The 14832-nt window shown below is 39.2% G+C and overlaps 1 protein-coding gene across 5 annotated transcripts in view; it reads right to left on the reverse strand.

The window, feature by feature from the left end:
* Nucleotides 1-14832, reverse strand: part of myo16 (myosin XVI) — a 107825-nt gene that overhangs the window by 24298 nt on the left and 68695 nt on the right. For all 5 annotated transcript variants that reach the window (XR_006372040.1, XM_044130952.1, XM_044130953.1 and 2 more), the window contains exons 22-27: nt 10644-10796; nt 9986-10186; nt 8812-8887; nt 6190-6386; nt 5140-5220; nt 3699-3904 (exon numbers count right to left, since the gene is read on the reverse strand). Coding sequence is in view for 4 of the 5 variants with exons in the window: in XM_044130952.1 (XP_043986887.1) it covers nt 3699-3904; nt 5140-5220; nt 6190-6386; nt 8812-8887; nt 9986-10186; nt 10644-10796 (914 nt within the window). In the remaining variant the exon portion in view is untranslated. The remainder of the gene's footprint in view (nt 1-3698; nt 3905-5139; nt 5221-6189; nt 6387-8811; nt 8888-9985; nt 10187-10643; nt 10797-14832) is intronic.

Consider the following 14832-nt stretch of genomic DNA (forward strand, 5'->3'; position numbering starts at 1 on the left):
ACATGCATGTGTAAATAGTTAATAAAAAAATCACAATTGTTGCATAAAATACATACAAAATGTAGTTAAAATTAGCAAGTGTTATATTTATAGATTGAAAATATGTTTGTGTCTCCACCTTCAGAGTTTCAGTCTTGTAAAGGAACAAATATAATTGGTATTTCCTTCATCTTAGTACTGTGAGAGGATGTAAATAACCTTAGAAATGCTCTGAAACCCAATTTTTTTTGAGTCACATTGTAAGCTATTTTATAATGTTATTTAAAACCCTTTGAACCATCCCTTGCACCGTTTCTGCTTCCTGAACTGTCCCTTTCCTTATGGCTAAATATAAAAACAGGTTTTGCTTCTAAACTGCAGTCTGAAAAACTGACAATTTTTTTCACACAACTAACCTCTGTGCAATTTGGAGGCATTTTCCATGGCTGGCAAGAGCCTATTTTGATATCTCTGTATGCAAAGGGTTTGAGAGCAGACTGCTCATATCAGCTGCAATATTCTTTGAGAAGCAGGGAGAGCAATGGCTGAATGCAATGCTCATAGCAGCTGCAGCACCAAAGGCATTAGAGAAAATTATTTGGCAAACTTCCAGCCCAGGATAGATGTCATGAGGTTGTCATGGCCTTATGTAGCCTTGGCATAAGGCCAGTGTGAATGGTCCTTGTTCAAATTCTCTGATGACCAAGACACAGTGGTGCCTGGCAGCCATAGATAAGCCACCACTGTCGCTACTAGGCTTCTCTGTGGCTCCTGCCAGCCCACCACAGTAACGAACAATCTCACCATGAAAGCTTCAACACGCTCAAAACAGCTGTGCAACTTTGATGCTCAAACATGCACAGTAGGAACTGGGTCGCATTTTCCAAGCATCCAAAGCCACTTCTCCAAGAACATGTAAAGAGTAAAGACCACCATTTTTTAAAATTGTATTATTTAGTTTGGGGCATTGTGAAAGGTATTTAAATTGACTAATGTATTTGTGAGTTGGTAACATATTTGCTCCCAAAGTTATGCTAACTTCTGCTCTCCTGAGTTTTAACAACACTGCTAGTTTTTCTTCTCTTCATTCAGAATTCATTGTCTCATTAAGGTTTGCCTTAGGCCCCGTTTGGAAATAAATTGCATAGTAAATAAGGGTGAAAAGTTACTTTTGTGTATTTTGAATGTTAAAGGGATTATGTATTTTCCAGGCACATGGTGTCATTCTATACCACAATCAGGTTACTATGTTACCTTCAATTGTTATGAAAAATCAACATTTTGATTGATTGTTATCAATGCATATCAATGCAAATATCAATGCATTTGATATTGCATTGTATCAAACGCAATACTTCAAAATTCTCCTTCTCTTTGCAACACTCTGCAAGTCATGACAACAATGTTTCTCCATTATCCCTTTAACATCATTCTTGAGAGCATTGCACTGAGAAATAGTTACTATGATAAGCGCAGCAGTTGTATAGTTTCACCAGATGTTTGCTAACTGCTGCTGCTGCTAGTCTGTAGGAGCTGAGTGGGGAAGTGGTGGTCTGTGAGTTGGACGCTCAGCTTGGATACTCCAAGCTGCGTGGGAAAGGCAATATTCAGTGAGAGCAAGCGCTTAGGCACCTTGCCAATAAAGGATTTCTCAAACATAAAAGAAAGAATCAAAGTTCCACTCCAGGTATGTTTTTGATGAAGGAACAATATAAAAGCATGATGTAAAGTTCAAAATATCTATTTTATATATTACTCCCACTTTAAACTTTATTGGTTCTCTTAAAAACTGGCAGTCTTAGTCTTTGTTCTTATAATCTAATACCAGTGATGAAAAGATATTTGGATGCTCAATTAGACTTTGGTAGGGCAGCAAGTTTGGGTGGGTGTATGTGTGTGCGCGTGGTGATGGGATATTTCCAGCAGAGCAATGGAAAGTTTTGGGGAGAGGATATGGGGGTCATGCGACCAGCTTTGTCATCCTTTATTATCTGGCATGAATGTTCCTCCTAATCCCTTTATCTCCAAAGTGAGAGACAGAAAGACAAGAAAATTAAAGAAGTTAAGAAATTAGGTAACAAAAAAGAAAGTGCTAAAGTATAATCCTGCTACTTTATTAAAAAAAATATAACAAAAACAGCAAAAGGCATATACAAGGAAATATAAAAATGAAAGACAGATGGTATATTTTCAGCTGATTTTTAACAAAACAGATGAAAACCAGAGAACATCAAGGGATAGAAAATGAATTTATTGTATTATATGAGATCTTTTTCTTCTGGGTAGGTTGAACATAATAAGAGTATAAAAAAAAGGAGCTGATGGGAATCACGATACCAAGAACTTAGAGACAGGACAAAGTGACCTTACAGACAACCGGCTGCTTTAATACCCAAGTGTCAGGCTGACTTGGGAAAAATGTTTCAGTGACTTTCATCAGCAGGAGTGGTGTCCCATAATAGTCAAAAAGAGACATTCAGAGTCAAACTGCACTTTAAATAAAAGGGTTGCTCTGACTTTTTAATTGATGCTGTTCACATGTGGTCTGGATTCAAGCGTGGAGGAAGCAAACGCTGCTGCAATTTCATTTTGCTGGACCTGTCACACCACTGTAAACATGACCGAGACCAAAGTGACCCGACATGAATTTCAAGTCTCTGAAAGAGTGATAAACACGACAAACAATAGAAGAAACAAGAAAAAGCTTTTCAAGTAAATGAAAAGCTCTTTAAAGAAAAGTTGTAGAGGAGTGTGCTTTGAGGATGCATCGCAAATCATAACACTAGTGGACTGCGTTTGGGCACCTTTGCAATAGACTAACTGGAAGTAGTGCAGAGCTGGTCAGCAAAAATGAAATGTTACATGATGACAGTAAGACACAACAGGAAACCTACCAAGACATGGCCATCCATCTAAACCAATTGTCTTAAACTCCAGCCATGAAGGACCAGATGTGTCCCCTGTCCGACACACTAGAATTAAATGACATGCTGATGAGGTAATAACAACCTCATCAGCATGTCAATGTTTTTCTTGGGCCTTCTAATGAGCCATCATTGGATCTAGGTGAGTTAAACCAGGGAGAGAACTAAAACATGCAGGATGCTGGCCTTCGAGGACCGACTTTGGGCACCCCTGGGCTAAACTGTCCTGCTAGCATGCAGTCGAGCTCTAGAGTGTTCTGCAAATGAGCTAATTTTGGAGACACCTAAATGTTGCAAGGCACTGACCCTTAAATTAACAGACTGGTCAAGGAGAGTGGGTCACAATTTAGTAGAAGAGGAAGGGAACTCAATGCATGACAATTATGGAAGAAAACATGTAAAAGGCTGCAAAAAACGTTAGGTACATTGGCAGGACAACAAGTCTATCCAGTCAACATTAACTAAATCAATGTGTAACTCAAAATGTAGACCCAAAGTGGCAAGACTTGAAAATTACAGTTCAAACATGCTTCCCATACTTCCCTGCTGCTCTATTTGTGGCAAAGGCTTTCTTTACAAAATGCTCACTCAGGGCGGCTAAACTAAAATCCATTATGCCTTTTAGAATTTTACTAGCAAAAAAAAAAAATGCAGAAAATATGGTTTCTTTTCTTTTCACCTTGTGTGAGTCTATCACATAACATCATAATAAAACACATTGTAGTTTGTGGTTGTAACATCACAAAATGTGAAAAAGTAAAAAAAAAAAATTCTTTGAAGCATTCCAGCACTGACCTGCTGAGGAATGTTGAGAAGGACAGGCGGACAGGGTATCCGTAACGTATCATGCGCACCATGTCAAGCACTCCGATGTACTGCAGTTGGGTTGAGACGTGGAAGCTATCAAAGCTGGTTGGCTGACCGCTAGAGTTGGGGCGCACACACTCTACAAAGTGGGGAGTGCAAGTCTGCAGTTTACTCATAATCTCTGACAGTGAGTTCTGAAAAAGGAAAGAAGAGGAAGTTGATTTAACACAAAATGTCAAACAATGGGACAAAGGATTCTCTGATCTCTTTGGGTACTCCAGCTTCCTCCCACAGTCCAAAAGCATAACTGTCAGGTTAATTGGTCTCTCTAAATTCTCCCTGGGTGTGAGTGTGTGTGTGCATGGTTGTTTGTCCTGTCTGTCTGTCTGTGTCGCCCTGTGACAGACTGGCAACCTGTCCAGGGTGAACCCCGCCTCTCGCCCGGAACATTAGCTGGAGATAGACACCAGCACTCCTCCCAACCCCACTAGGGTCAAAGGTGTAAGAAAATGGATGGATGGATGGATGGATGGATGGATTATCTGATGTGCTTTGATTCATTGGAATTGAGCAACACCACATTGTGGCAGAGATTTTTGGGTGTACATCTTGCCTCTGAAGGAAGTAAAAGAACAAAGCAGCAACAATAACTCCCTGTTCCTTCCAAAGGTGAGAAATAGGAGCTTTTCTTCAAATCCTCATCTTCAAGATGATGCATCTAAGATCACAGGCATATGTGTGTAAACACTTACTGTAGTTTGCTACACCTCAAACTGACATCACCCAGGAACTTCAGGTACAATACCCAGCACCTCACCCCTCATCTTTAAAAGCCACATTGCTCCTCAGAAACACACCCACGCACACACACGCAGAAACACATTCCCACAGAACACAGTGGCTGTTGTTCATTGTTCATTCATTCATGCAGAGGGCTTCATGTTTGGCTTGGTACAGCATCATTTTTCAGCCCACTCTCTCCTTCCCTGCCATTCCCAGAGGGGACCCGACGACCGCAGGTCCACAACTCTGATTGTGCAACACAGTGGTTTCATTCAGACCAAAGGCACAGCTTCTCTGAGCCACGTCTCAGCCTCCTTGCGTCACCACCACAGACAGAGCTGCTTGCTGCAAACTGAATATTGTTGTTGATTTACAAAAAAGTTATGAGCACCCTACACTTAGGAGTGCATTGTTGCAAAGGTTGGAAGGACTATTGTGACGAATGCACTGACGTAAAATCATCCCTGAATTAAATCTCAGTTTGGTAACAAACAACAGGCTTGTAATGATTAAAAATTTGATCCAGATGCTTGTTGCTAACTGGAAATACATTTGGTGAAATGAACTATCTAAACATCTTACATGTTTGAGGAAGGTGCAGAGAGCAGATTTAAGTTGTTATAAAGAAACAAAGAGTTTCTCGTACCCTCAGCTGGACAGCCGCTGTGACTGGCCCACAACGCTCAAGTCGTTGGAGGAAAGAACTTGAACCTTTTTTCTTCAGGATCTGTAGGTAGAATGAAATAAGAAAAAATGAAGATTATTCAAGAGGAAACAGAAGATCACAGAAGGGTTTCAGCAAACATCATAATAAATGCACATTTTTACATCAAGTTTATGTTTTTGAGAAGTTATTGTAGTGCTGTACAGTCATTGCCCCCCTTGGAAGTTCAAAACTTAATTATTAATCTTGTGTGTTAATATCTGCGATGAATTGTATTGTACTATATTGTTGTATATTGGTATTGTACACATTAGCACAGCAACATTTAAGGCTGCTAGGATATGCCGGGGGGGGGGGGGGGAAAATGGTCTTATACAACCATTTGATCTAGATAGATAATAAGCCACAGAGGCAGCAGACAGGACTCTTGGAGGTTACACAACCTGACAGCTTTTTCACTCTCATTATGCACACAACTGCTCTGTTTCCAAAGATACTAGCAACCATAAATATAACACCAAGCAAAAAAATATTTAGCTTGTTAAAACAGATATTTATTTTATCTCTTTTGTTTAATGTCTTGAAAGGTCTACAGAAGCTTAAACCCATATTTTATCTCTGTATAAATTCTTGGGAAAGGGTTTTATCTCATGAATGCCTGTGGACATACACCCACACACACACACGCACACGCACGCACGCGCACGCACACACACACACACACACACACACGCATACAATCCAATTCCCAGAGGTTTATATTTAGACATGGGGTGGGAACTAGCTTAAATTAGACAAGATTCTTACCAAAAATACTGTCCCCGTTTTTTTCCATTGATTATCAGTTGACTGCTGGAAAAAAAAAAAAAAAAAAAAAAAAAAAAGCTGCTGCCTGTTTGATGTGAAATACTGCCCTTGTTAACATATTCTTGACTAAAACCTGCTGCCATAAAATCTGTAGGACACTTTTGTATGTGTTGAAGTTGGAATGAGGAACTGCAGGCTGCTGCTCCAAACTATGAACAACATTACCTTGGTAAGATCATGATACCTCCGAGGCTGCTGGGGCATACAAGTGGCATTGACAGAGGAGGTTGATGGCATCCTCTGGAGCATCAAGGCTGCTTTAGTTCCTCTCAGACCAATGCGACCCTGGGCAGCTGGCACCAGAGAACCAGTCTGAGTCAGCTTGGACTGGAAGAGTTGCTGCAGTAACACGCTCTCACTGGCTGCAGGGCACAAAGCAATATACAGTGAAAATCAGTGCAGAATAAGCAACAGCATTGGTTGAGGAAGGAGGTGGGGAAGAACAAGAAGAGGGGAGGGGTGAAAAAAAAAACATATGAAAGGATTTAACAACGGAAAATAAGAGGGACAAAAGGTGGAGTAATAGTAAAATTCGCATGTAAACAATCCGAAAGACGACAAAGTGGGTGGAGTGTGTCATTCTGCAACACATGGAGAACTGTACAACAATGAGCTCATTTAGAGAGCCAAACAACACGTGTGCGAATGTTGGAAGAGGGGCTCTCATCTGAAAGGTTCAAGGAAAAAAAGATGGAAAAAAGTAAGTGGCAGAGTGGTGAATTATTGCAGGTACCACCAGAACCACCTCACTATGGAAGAAAGAACGTACTTCCTCTTAAATGGGTTAATCTTTTAATTTTTCTGAGTTTAAGGGACAAAAGCAGGTATCCCAACCTCAATATATTGAAAATCATTACCATAGAGAATGAAAATATTTAGAAGGGAGATTTTTGGGCCAGGTCAGATCATAGCCATGTAGGGCTTTACAGCTAAGCAGCAGGATTTTACATGTCGTTCTAAACTGTACAGGCAGCCAGTGTATGAAAGCCAAGGTGGAAAAATTGTGATCTGTCTTTGCTGAACAACAGTCAGTACTCTGGCAGACGTGTTTTGAACAAGCTACAAGGTATTGAGATGACTGGATACCCTCATGATGTCTAATTACAATAATCTAGTCTAAAGGTGAAGGCAGAGGCATGGAGCAGTTTCTTAGAATACCTCAAAGAGAGAATTGTTTCTATTTCTGAACTATAATATAGGTAACAGTGAGCTACTCTGGGGACTTAGTTGAGAGGAAAACTGAAAGGCAGATCCAGCTCAAGTATGAATCAAAGGTTTTCAGAAAATGAATTGGAAGCTAGTGTAATGGTACGCAAAGCAATCACCCAAGACAGGGAATTTCTAATATTTCAGAGTCTTTTATTAAAAATTATGTCTGGCTTAAATGTAAAAGAATTACAGATTGGCCAACTCTTTTACATTCCTGATGATAATTGCATGGAAAAGGCATTGCTTGAAAACCGAAGTGGTCCTCGCCCAGACACTGGTGAGATGCAAGACAGGAGATAGGTTGAGATTTTTAGAAAGAGAATTACAGAAAATAAATTCTACAGGAATTAAATTCAGCAAGCTTAGAAGCCAAAAAGCTTTGATTAGATGAAGTGTGCTCTTAATGTATTAAAATACATATGCTGGTTAGCTGTACAGTTGCAAATTTATTAGAACTGAATGAAATTTGCCTGTTCTCCCTGTGAGTGTGTGGGTACTCTCTGGATAATCTGGCTTCTGCCCACAGTCCAACAAACATTAGTTTGTTGGACTGTGGGCAGAAGCCAGATTATCAGTAACCTATCCTTAGGTTACTGATCTCTAAATTGTCTTTGAGTTTGTGCATGCATGGTTCTTTGTCTTGTGTGTCTCCCTGATTTGACTTGTATAGGGTGCACCCTGCTACCCAATGACTACTTGAGATAGGCACCAACCCGCCCTACAAGTATTAGCAGTCAGGTATAGACAATGAAGTCAGCATCATTTTAATGCTGGAGGTCCTTTAAAAACCAGGACTATGTGGACTGCATCATACTGTGAACAAAATTAATTCTTTCAAATTCAAGAAAAAACTGAATTTATTTTTATGGCCAATCGACTTGGCCTTGACATTCTTTTTATGTTTTATTCGTAAAGGAAACTATTTTGTTTATGGATAACAGGAGCTTTTTAGCCTTGAAAAGATTTCCTCTGAACTTGTCCTCTAGATCCAGGATTGACCTCTCTACGATCTCATGATCTACTGTTGATCCTGTTAAAGGTGCCTTGCATTGTGTTGCACCAGATCACGTATACTTCTAAGGTCAGTTCACCAATGCTAAGAAGAATAAAACATTAATGCATAGAACATCATAGGGAAGCACAAATACACACCCCAGTCTTTGTTCTCAAGGGCAGTCCAAGTTCATGGCTGTATGTGGATAAAAGGCAGCGTTGCATTGACTTGTCAGACAGAGGAATACCAGCCAAGCATGAGTGAAGGGCTAGCCTTTAGAAGATTAGCCTCATCATGGAAATTATAGCAATTAGGTTGCTGGACGCAAGACTAAGCTGGCAGTCACACAACGGCAGCCTGTGTCCTGCGAGCCACAACACCCGACATCTGGCAGCTTATTTAGACAATATACACACAGACGGTGTCTGCTGCATATGGACTAAAGCACACACATAGAAATATAACTACACCAAGACAAGGGCCGGGTTTGTGTTCTGCAATTTTAAACATGAGTGCATCTTTGTGTTCACTTAAACTCTGACGCCACATTGTGCTCATATGCTTATTATGTATTGGGTACTTACTTTTCATTGTAAGCAGGAGATTCTGAGGGAAGGAGTCCTTGTTTTTGCTCAGAGATCCAGTGAGGTCATATGAAATCTGTCAGGAAAAACAAACCGTACAATGCAATGTTTTAATATTATAAAACGTTTTGCAACATAAAAAGACACGCAACATTTTTTATACTTTATTTATTGTATTGTATTTGATTTGATTTGATTTGATTTAATTTCATCTTATGGTACTAGTTGCCTTTGTTCACAGTTACCTGACAGGAAATGGGAAAGAGAAAAGTGGGAATAGAATAAGCTTCTTAAAGAGACAGAGCACAATATCAATGCGTCAGATATGACATTAAAAATTTATTTTAAGTTAGTTTTGGTATATAAAAAGAATTTTCATAGCAATATTAGGTAAAATAGCTACTTGATTGTGATATCAAATGGCACAATGTTCCTGGAAAATAAAAATAACCCCCTTTAATAAACATACACTATATACCAAAGATATTGTTTATTTAAGGTTTCTCATAACATTAGATATCCAACAGAATGTACCTGGGATTTCCTCATTGAAATTTAATGGGATCACAATTAAAATTGCTGCTGTTAACAACTGAATCTGAAAGTGCTTGCTTACAGTTGTTCTCCATATTATTGTTTTTCTTCTTGGACTCTTATTCTCGCCATCTTTTTAATTTTTTTTTTTTTTTTTGATGTATGCTTGGTGCCCCCCCTTTGATGTTAAAATATACCCCACACAGACCTTTTGGTGAAGATGACAGCAGAGACGACTGGCAATAAATTCCCCACTAGGGATTTTTATCTTCCACAATGTTTCCTAGTAACCACATCAAGAAGCTGGATTTTTCTTCTATTTTTGACATTTTAATAAACTTTCTCTAAAGTGTCTATTTTAGAATGTGAACATTTTTTAGCCATGTCATTGTCACCACCAGACTAATATAAGATCCTGTATTTCCCAGCTAAACAGGTTTATAGGACCTGTCCTTGGAGTAATTCCTACATTTTTCTCAAAGACAAGTATTGTTTTATTGTTGTATGTACTGGCTAAAGTTAGAAGACAAATGTAAATCACAGTTTTTCTGAGTTGAATTCAAAGTTAAGCAGACGTATCAGTGGTCATAATGACACTACGACTGACTGGTGGAGACATTTTTTATTAAAACAAACAGACCTGTCCTGCATAGTGGCTGACAGTGAAAGCCGGGCCATGGTCTTTGGGAGGGGGGTTGCCGTTGCCATCCTTGGTGGTGAGTGAAAGCCCACAAAATGAACTGGAGTCCAGCTGGGCGGATAGCCTCTTGTAAAGGGTTTGCTCTGCAGGCCGTAAGCTCTGACTCTCTTCATCCAGCACACACAGCAGTCCCTGAGGCCTCTGGAGTAGAAACAAACATATGCTCTCATTATTTATGTTGGTCATATTTACAAAGTCCATTTGATTCCAGTAATGCACTATTCCTTCTGACATTTCTATTGATCCCTGTAGAAAAGAGTCCCCCTCTTTCCCTCCGACACAAATCAGATTCAGTGCCACTCTTTGTTTCAGTCGTCCTTTTGGCTCGATGTGGATGTCAATAATAACAGCCAGAAATTAACCTGGGGTGTGGCTATTATATGATAGTTTACTTTTAGAATTTTTATATATATATATATATATATATATATATATATATATATAAAGTATTACATTTTTGAAACCTGGCAGGGAAATGTCACTTTCTGTGGTTATGAAACATTGGATTTGAACATGTGACTTTGAGTTTTGAGGTCTTGCGTCACGTGAAGGGGGACCAAACTGGAGCAGGCTGGTCACAACCAGATGAATATACAACCTGAAGGAAGAAGTCCAGCACGGCGACGTGGCTGTTGCCAGAGACTGGGATCTCCATGGTGATGCCCTCCTGCAGACACTCAGCCTGCTCCTGCTGGAAGAGCACCTCAGAGGCGTGCAGCCTCAGCCGTTGGTTGATCATGTTCACGCACAGCTGGAATGCACACAGAGAACAAGGTAAACACGTATCTCAGCCCACGCAGTGTAGTTCCTCAGAGACAGGCTGCTCAATGTTTTGAAAGCAAACAAAGGAACAAATACAACCTCAAACATAACCTGCTGTGGCAGTCAATGGGCCAGAAGTAAAGTGACTACTCATGTAACACAGCCAATGTGAAATTAGCCATTAAAGGGGCCACAGTGTGGATCGTGAACACACTAAGGAGCCTTCCTGTCAGCTGTTCCACCATTTCAAAGACAAAGTGAGCTGCTGAAATCTTTCCTGTGGAAAGAACAACTCGTGAATGTAGATTAAGCTTTTTCCCAATGTTTTATTGTGTATAATTTAACTGTGATCAAACCAATCAATGCTGTAACAAATGGGGAAGGAAACAACAAACCATTTCCAAAGATTAGCTTTGTATGGAATTTTCTTCTTTGTGCCAATTATAAATTATTATTTTAATTCTTTTTTGAGAATTAAAGTTGTTGAAGGAACACATCTTTGCCCGGAGCCACTCTGAATACTGTTTTCATTAACAAACTGCATTTAAGCATAGAGCATTGCAGTCTGAAGATGAGCTCATAAAACTTTAGTGCAACTGAGAAATGTTTTCCTTTCCATTGAGAGGACTAATGTCTTCATTTTCTGCAGTCATTTTCATGTTTAAACATGAAAATAAAAACATCAGCCATTACTGAAAACCGACTATCTCTGTTTTATTATATTATAATAAGTGCATTAAGAGCTACATGCAGGTACAGGATAAGTAGTGTTTGGAAATGCAATGCTTTGGGAAAATTATGCTTCTGACATGTAGTGCATTGGGAAATAACTATTATTAACAGGTTTAATAGATCACATTCTAAAATTACAGGTCACGCATTGGTAAAAAAAAAGAAGATAATGACATAGTCGTTAGTTTTATTTTTGAATGAGCTGAGTTACATGTTGATATGAAACAAATTTATGGGGGGAAAATAGCAACAATCACACTAAACTACAGTTCTCAGAATGTAACCCCATCCTACTGGAAGACATTTTATGAAAGCAGTAACAAATTAAATTAAATGAAATTGACATACAAAGGCTTGGCGTGTTTTTTTTCTTCTAAATGTAGGTCTTATATGCTGGAAGCTGTTTGTTTGGTTAGAAGGGCATGTTTTTAATATGCCCTCTGTTTTCCCTCAGTCGCAAAAACATTCAAATTAGACTGGAAGTCCTCTGAAGTTAACTTACAAATGATAAAGTTGGACGATTCTCACCAATCTCAGCTTCAAATACTAACAGGGCTACTGAATGTTGAAATAAATTCTGTCATTTATTTCTGCTTCTGAGGATTTGTATCTGAAACTAAAAACAGAATGCGAAGAAAAGCATCCTTAGTTAAAGTATTTCATTTTTAGTTAGATCAAATAGAGACAGCTTACCACTGCACACAGTAGTAATCCACATTACCCACCAATTATCTTGCTAGTAACTGGAACACGGTTAAATTGGGTTTCAGGTCATTCCCAGATTTGCATTCTGATCTCAGAGGAATGCTATTAAGTTAGCGATTGTTCTGCAGTTCTCGATTTGCACTGCACTTCTTTTTTTTGCAGATTATTTAAAGCAAAGATCAATTTGCTTCAACAACTCCTTTTCCGGATGTTAATTAGGTTGCGACAGTACGATCATTTGAGAACTTTGGGTCTAAAAGACACCTTTGAAAAGCTAATGTTTTGTATTCACCTCTCAGTCATGCAACACTGCAACCACGTTGCCACGACCCAAAGTTTGGGATTCCTTCGTCATACTCTGAGGAGTAGGTATAACGTTTCTTGGAGCAGAAGGTCATAGTTGTGTTTTTGTTTTCTTTCTGCTTGTCTATTGTTTGTCTCCCAGCGAGTCTAGCCCATTAAATGCTTAGACTCAGCAGGTGGTTGATTGAGTTAGTTCATTAGCAAAGTGCTGAGCAGGTACAACACAGACCAACAAACAGTTCTAATTAACAAGATCTAATAACTCTGATCATACCACACATGGGTTCTGTGTTTGTGAGTTTCTGTTTGCGTGTATGAGTGTATAAACATGTCAGAGCTTGTATGTCACTTTTGTGCCATGTCTACGGTAAATGAGCCTCGTGTTTGTTGATCCAAACGTTGCTCCTCCCTTTTTCTCCTCTGCAAGTGTCTCATAATGTGTGGTGGTATCAAGAGGCGGATCTGAATTAAGAGTTTTAAACTGCTACAGATAATTTCTGTTATTTCATTGCTTTTGTCTGTCTCCCATATGCTTCAGTTAATCTGCCACTGTCCTTGACCTGAAGTAAATGGTTGTACAAACCCCTCACTTCCGCTTGGATTGGAGGGCATCCAGATAAGGAAAGCCACTTATTCTTCTGCCAAGCAGACAAAAACACCACTGGCACACGAGGGTTCAGAAGCAAAGACAAACACTGACTGCCTTTGGTAAAAGCTGGAAGAAGCAGGCTGCTCCACAGGGGGTGGAAGAGAGTGAGCTTTGAATAGAAGCAATAAGCACTTTGTCAGTTGAGATTTATGAACTACAGTCACACAAACACAATCGGTGAAACTTCTCATTCAGAGTAAACGACCCCCCCCAAAAAACCTACAGAAAACAATATAGAATGTCCTAACAGACAGAATTTTTTCAAAAATATACAAGATAAGGAAATAGGTGGGGAATGTCAGGTAGCTTAAATAGTAAAAAATGTGTAAGTAATTTGCCAAAAAGGTTCTGCAAAGGCTAACAGAATAATGTACAGCATGTGACAAGTCGGGTTCTTTTTCATCCATCCAACTGAGTTTCAGCAGGATCAGTCATCCTGCGTTTTGTAGCTTCTGATCTGGCAGTCCTATACTCAAGAACTCTATCTGACAGTATCTGGAAGCAAAGTTCAAGTTGCAATTTGAGGACCTGACAGTCTATTCCTGTTGTTGTCGGCATGTTGGCTCATCCCACAAAATGAGAAAGCCGCTGTCCAGATTCACCAGGTAACTGTACTGAATAATGAGGGAGAACCGCCTGGTCATGGTCATAGTTACAAAATCTAATAGATGCTGAGAGGAAGGATCTGCAATAATGCTCCCTTGTGCACCTATGACGCAGAAGATTGTCACAGAAGCAGCTCTGTAGTTCAGCTTCAAGCATGAGGAGGGAAACTTTGGTGTCTCTTGGTGAACAACTCAGATAAAGCTTGGGAAAAAGTGTTGCAGTCAGACAAGACGAATTTGGTCAGTTCTGAGTCCAAAGTCAAGGATCCTCAGCAACCAGCACCAGTAGCTGGGCCTACAGTCTATTCCTTTTGTGGTTGTTTGAAAAATACATAAAAGATGTGACCCATGTTCGGTTTTTCTGCACCAAACAAAAAAAATACCATAAATGTGAAGACTGTACTTTAATTTGTAAGGGAGCACACCAAAAGAAATTAATAGGGGATCAAAAACTTATTTATCTCCCTTTATGTCTTTTTATTTATAATTCTTAAAGAGCAAATAGAATAGGATTAAACTGATATCTGAAGTTTAAAGCTTCGAAATTGCCCAGATAACTGGGATCTTCTTATATCTGATATAAATAAACTACACTTCCCAATGCTATAGTATTTTTGTCTAGTATTATTTATGCTTTTTCTTACAAAGTAGTAAAACAAAATTTGGTATGGAGAGAAAATACAAAGCAAACTTTAAATTGAGCATCACTTTAAATTGAGAAGTTATCAAGCTGCTTTATCCTTCTTTAATCTTTAACTTCAGGGAAATGTTTTTTAAATTCTGTTGTGGTCACTGAAATTGTGTTTTTGTAAAAAAAAATAATTGTGTTTTTTGTTTTACTGTTATCTGTTGGTTCTTGGACAAAATATTTTTCTAAAAACATGGTTTCTGTCTTCTAACTCATGCTGAAAGAAAGAGATAGAGAGAGACAGAGAGCAAGACAGAAGGAGGGAGACTACAGCCTACGTGCAGCACACAGTCAGTCATTGTGGCCGTCATCAGTTCATTTGAGGACAGTTGAAAATCACGCC

The sequence above is a fragment of the Gambusia affinis genome, linkage group LG11, assembly GCF_019740435.1.
Source record: "Gambusia affinis linkage group LG11, SWU_Gaff_1.0, whole genome shotgun sequence".
NCBI lineage: Eukaryota > Metazoa > Chordata > Actinopteri > Cyprinodontiformes > Poeciliidae > Gambusia > Gambusia affinis.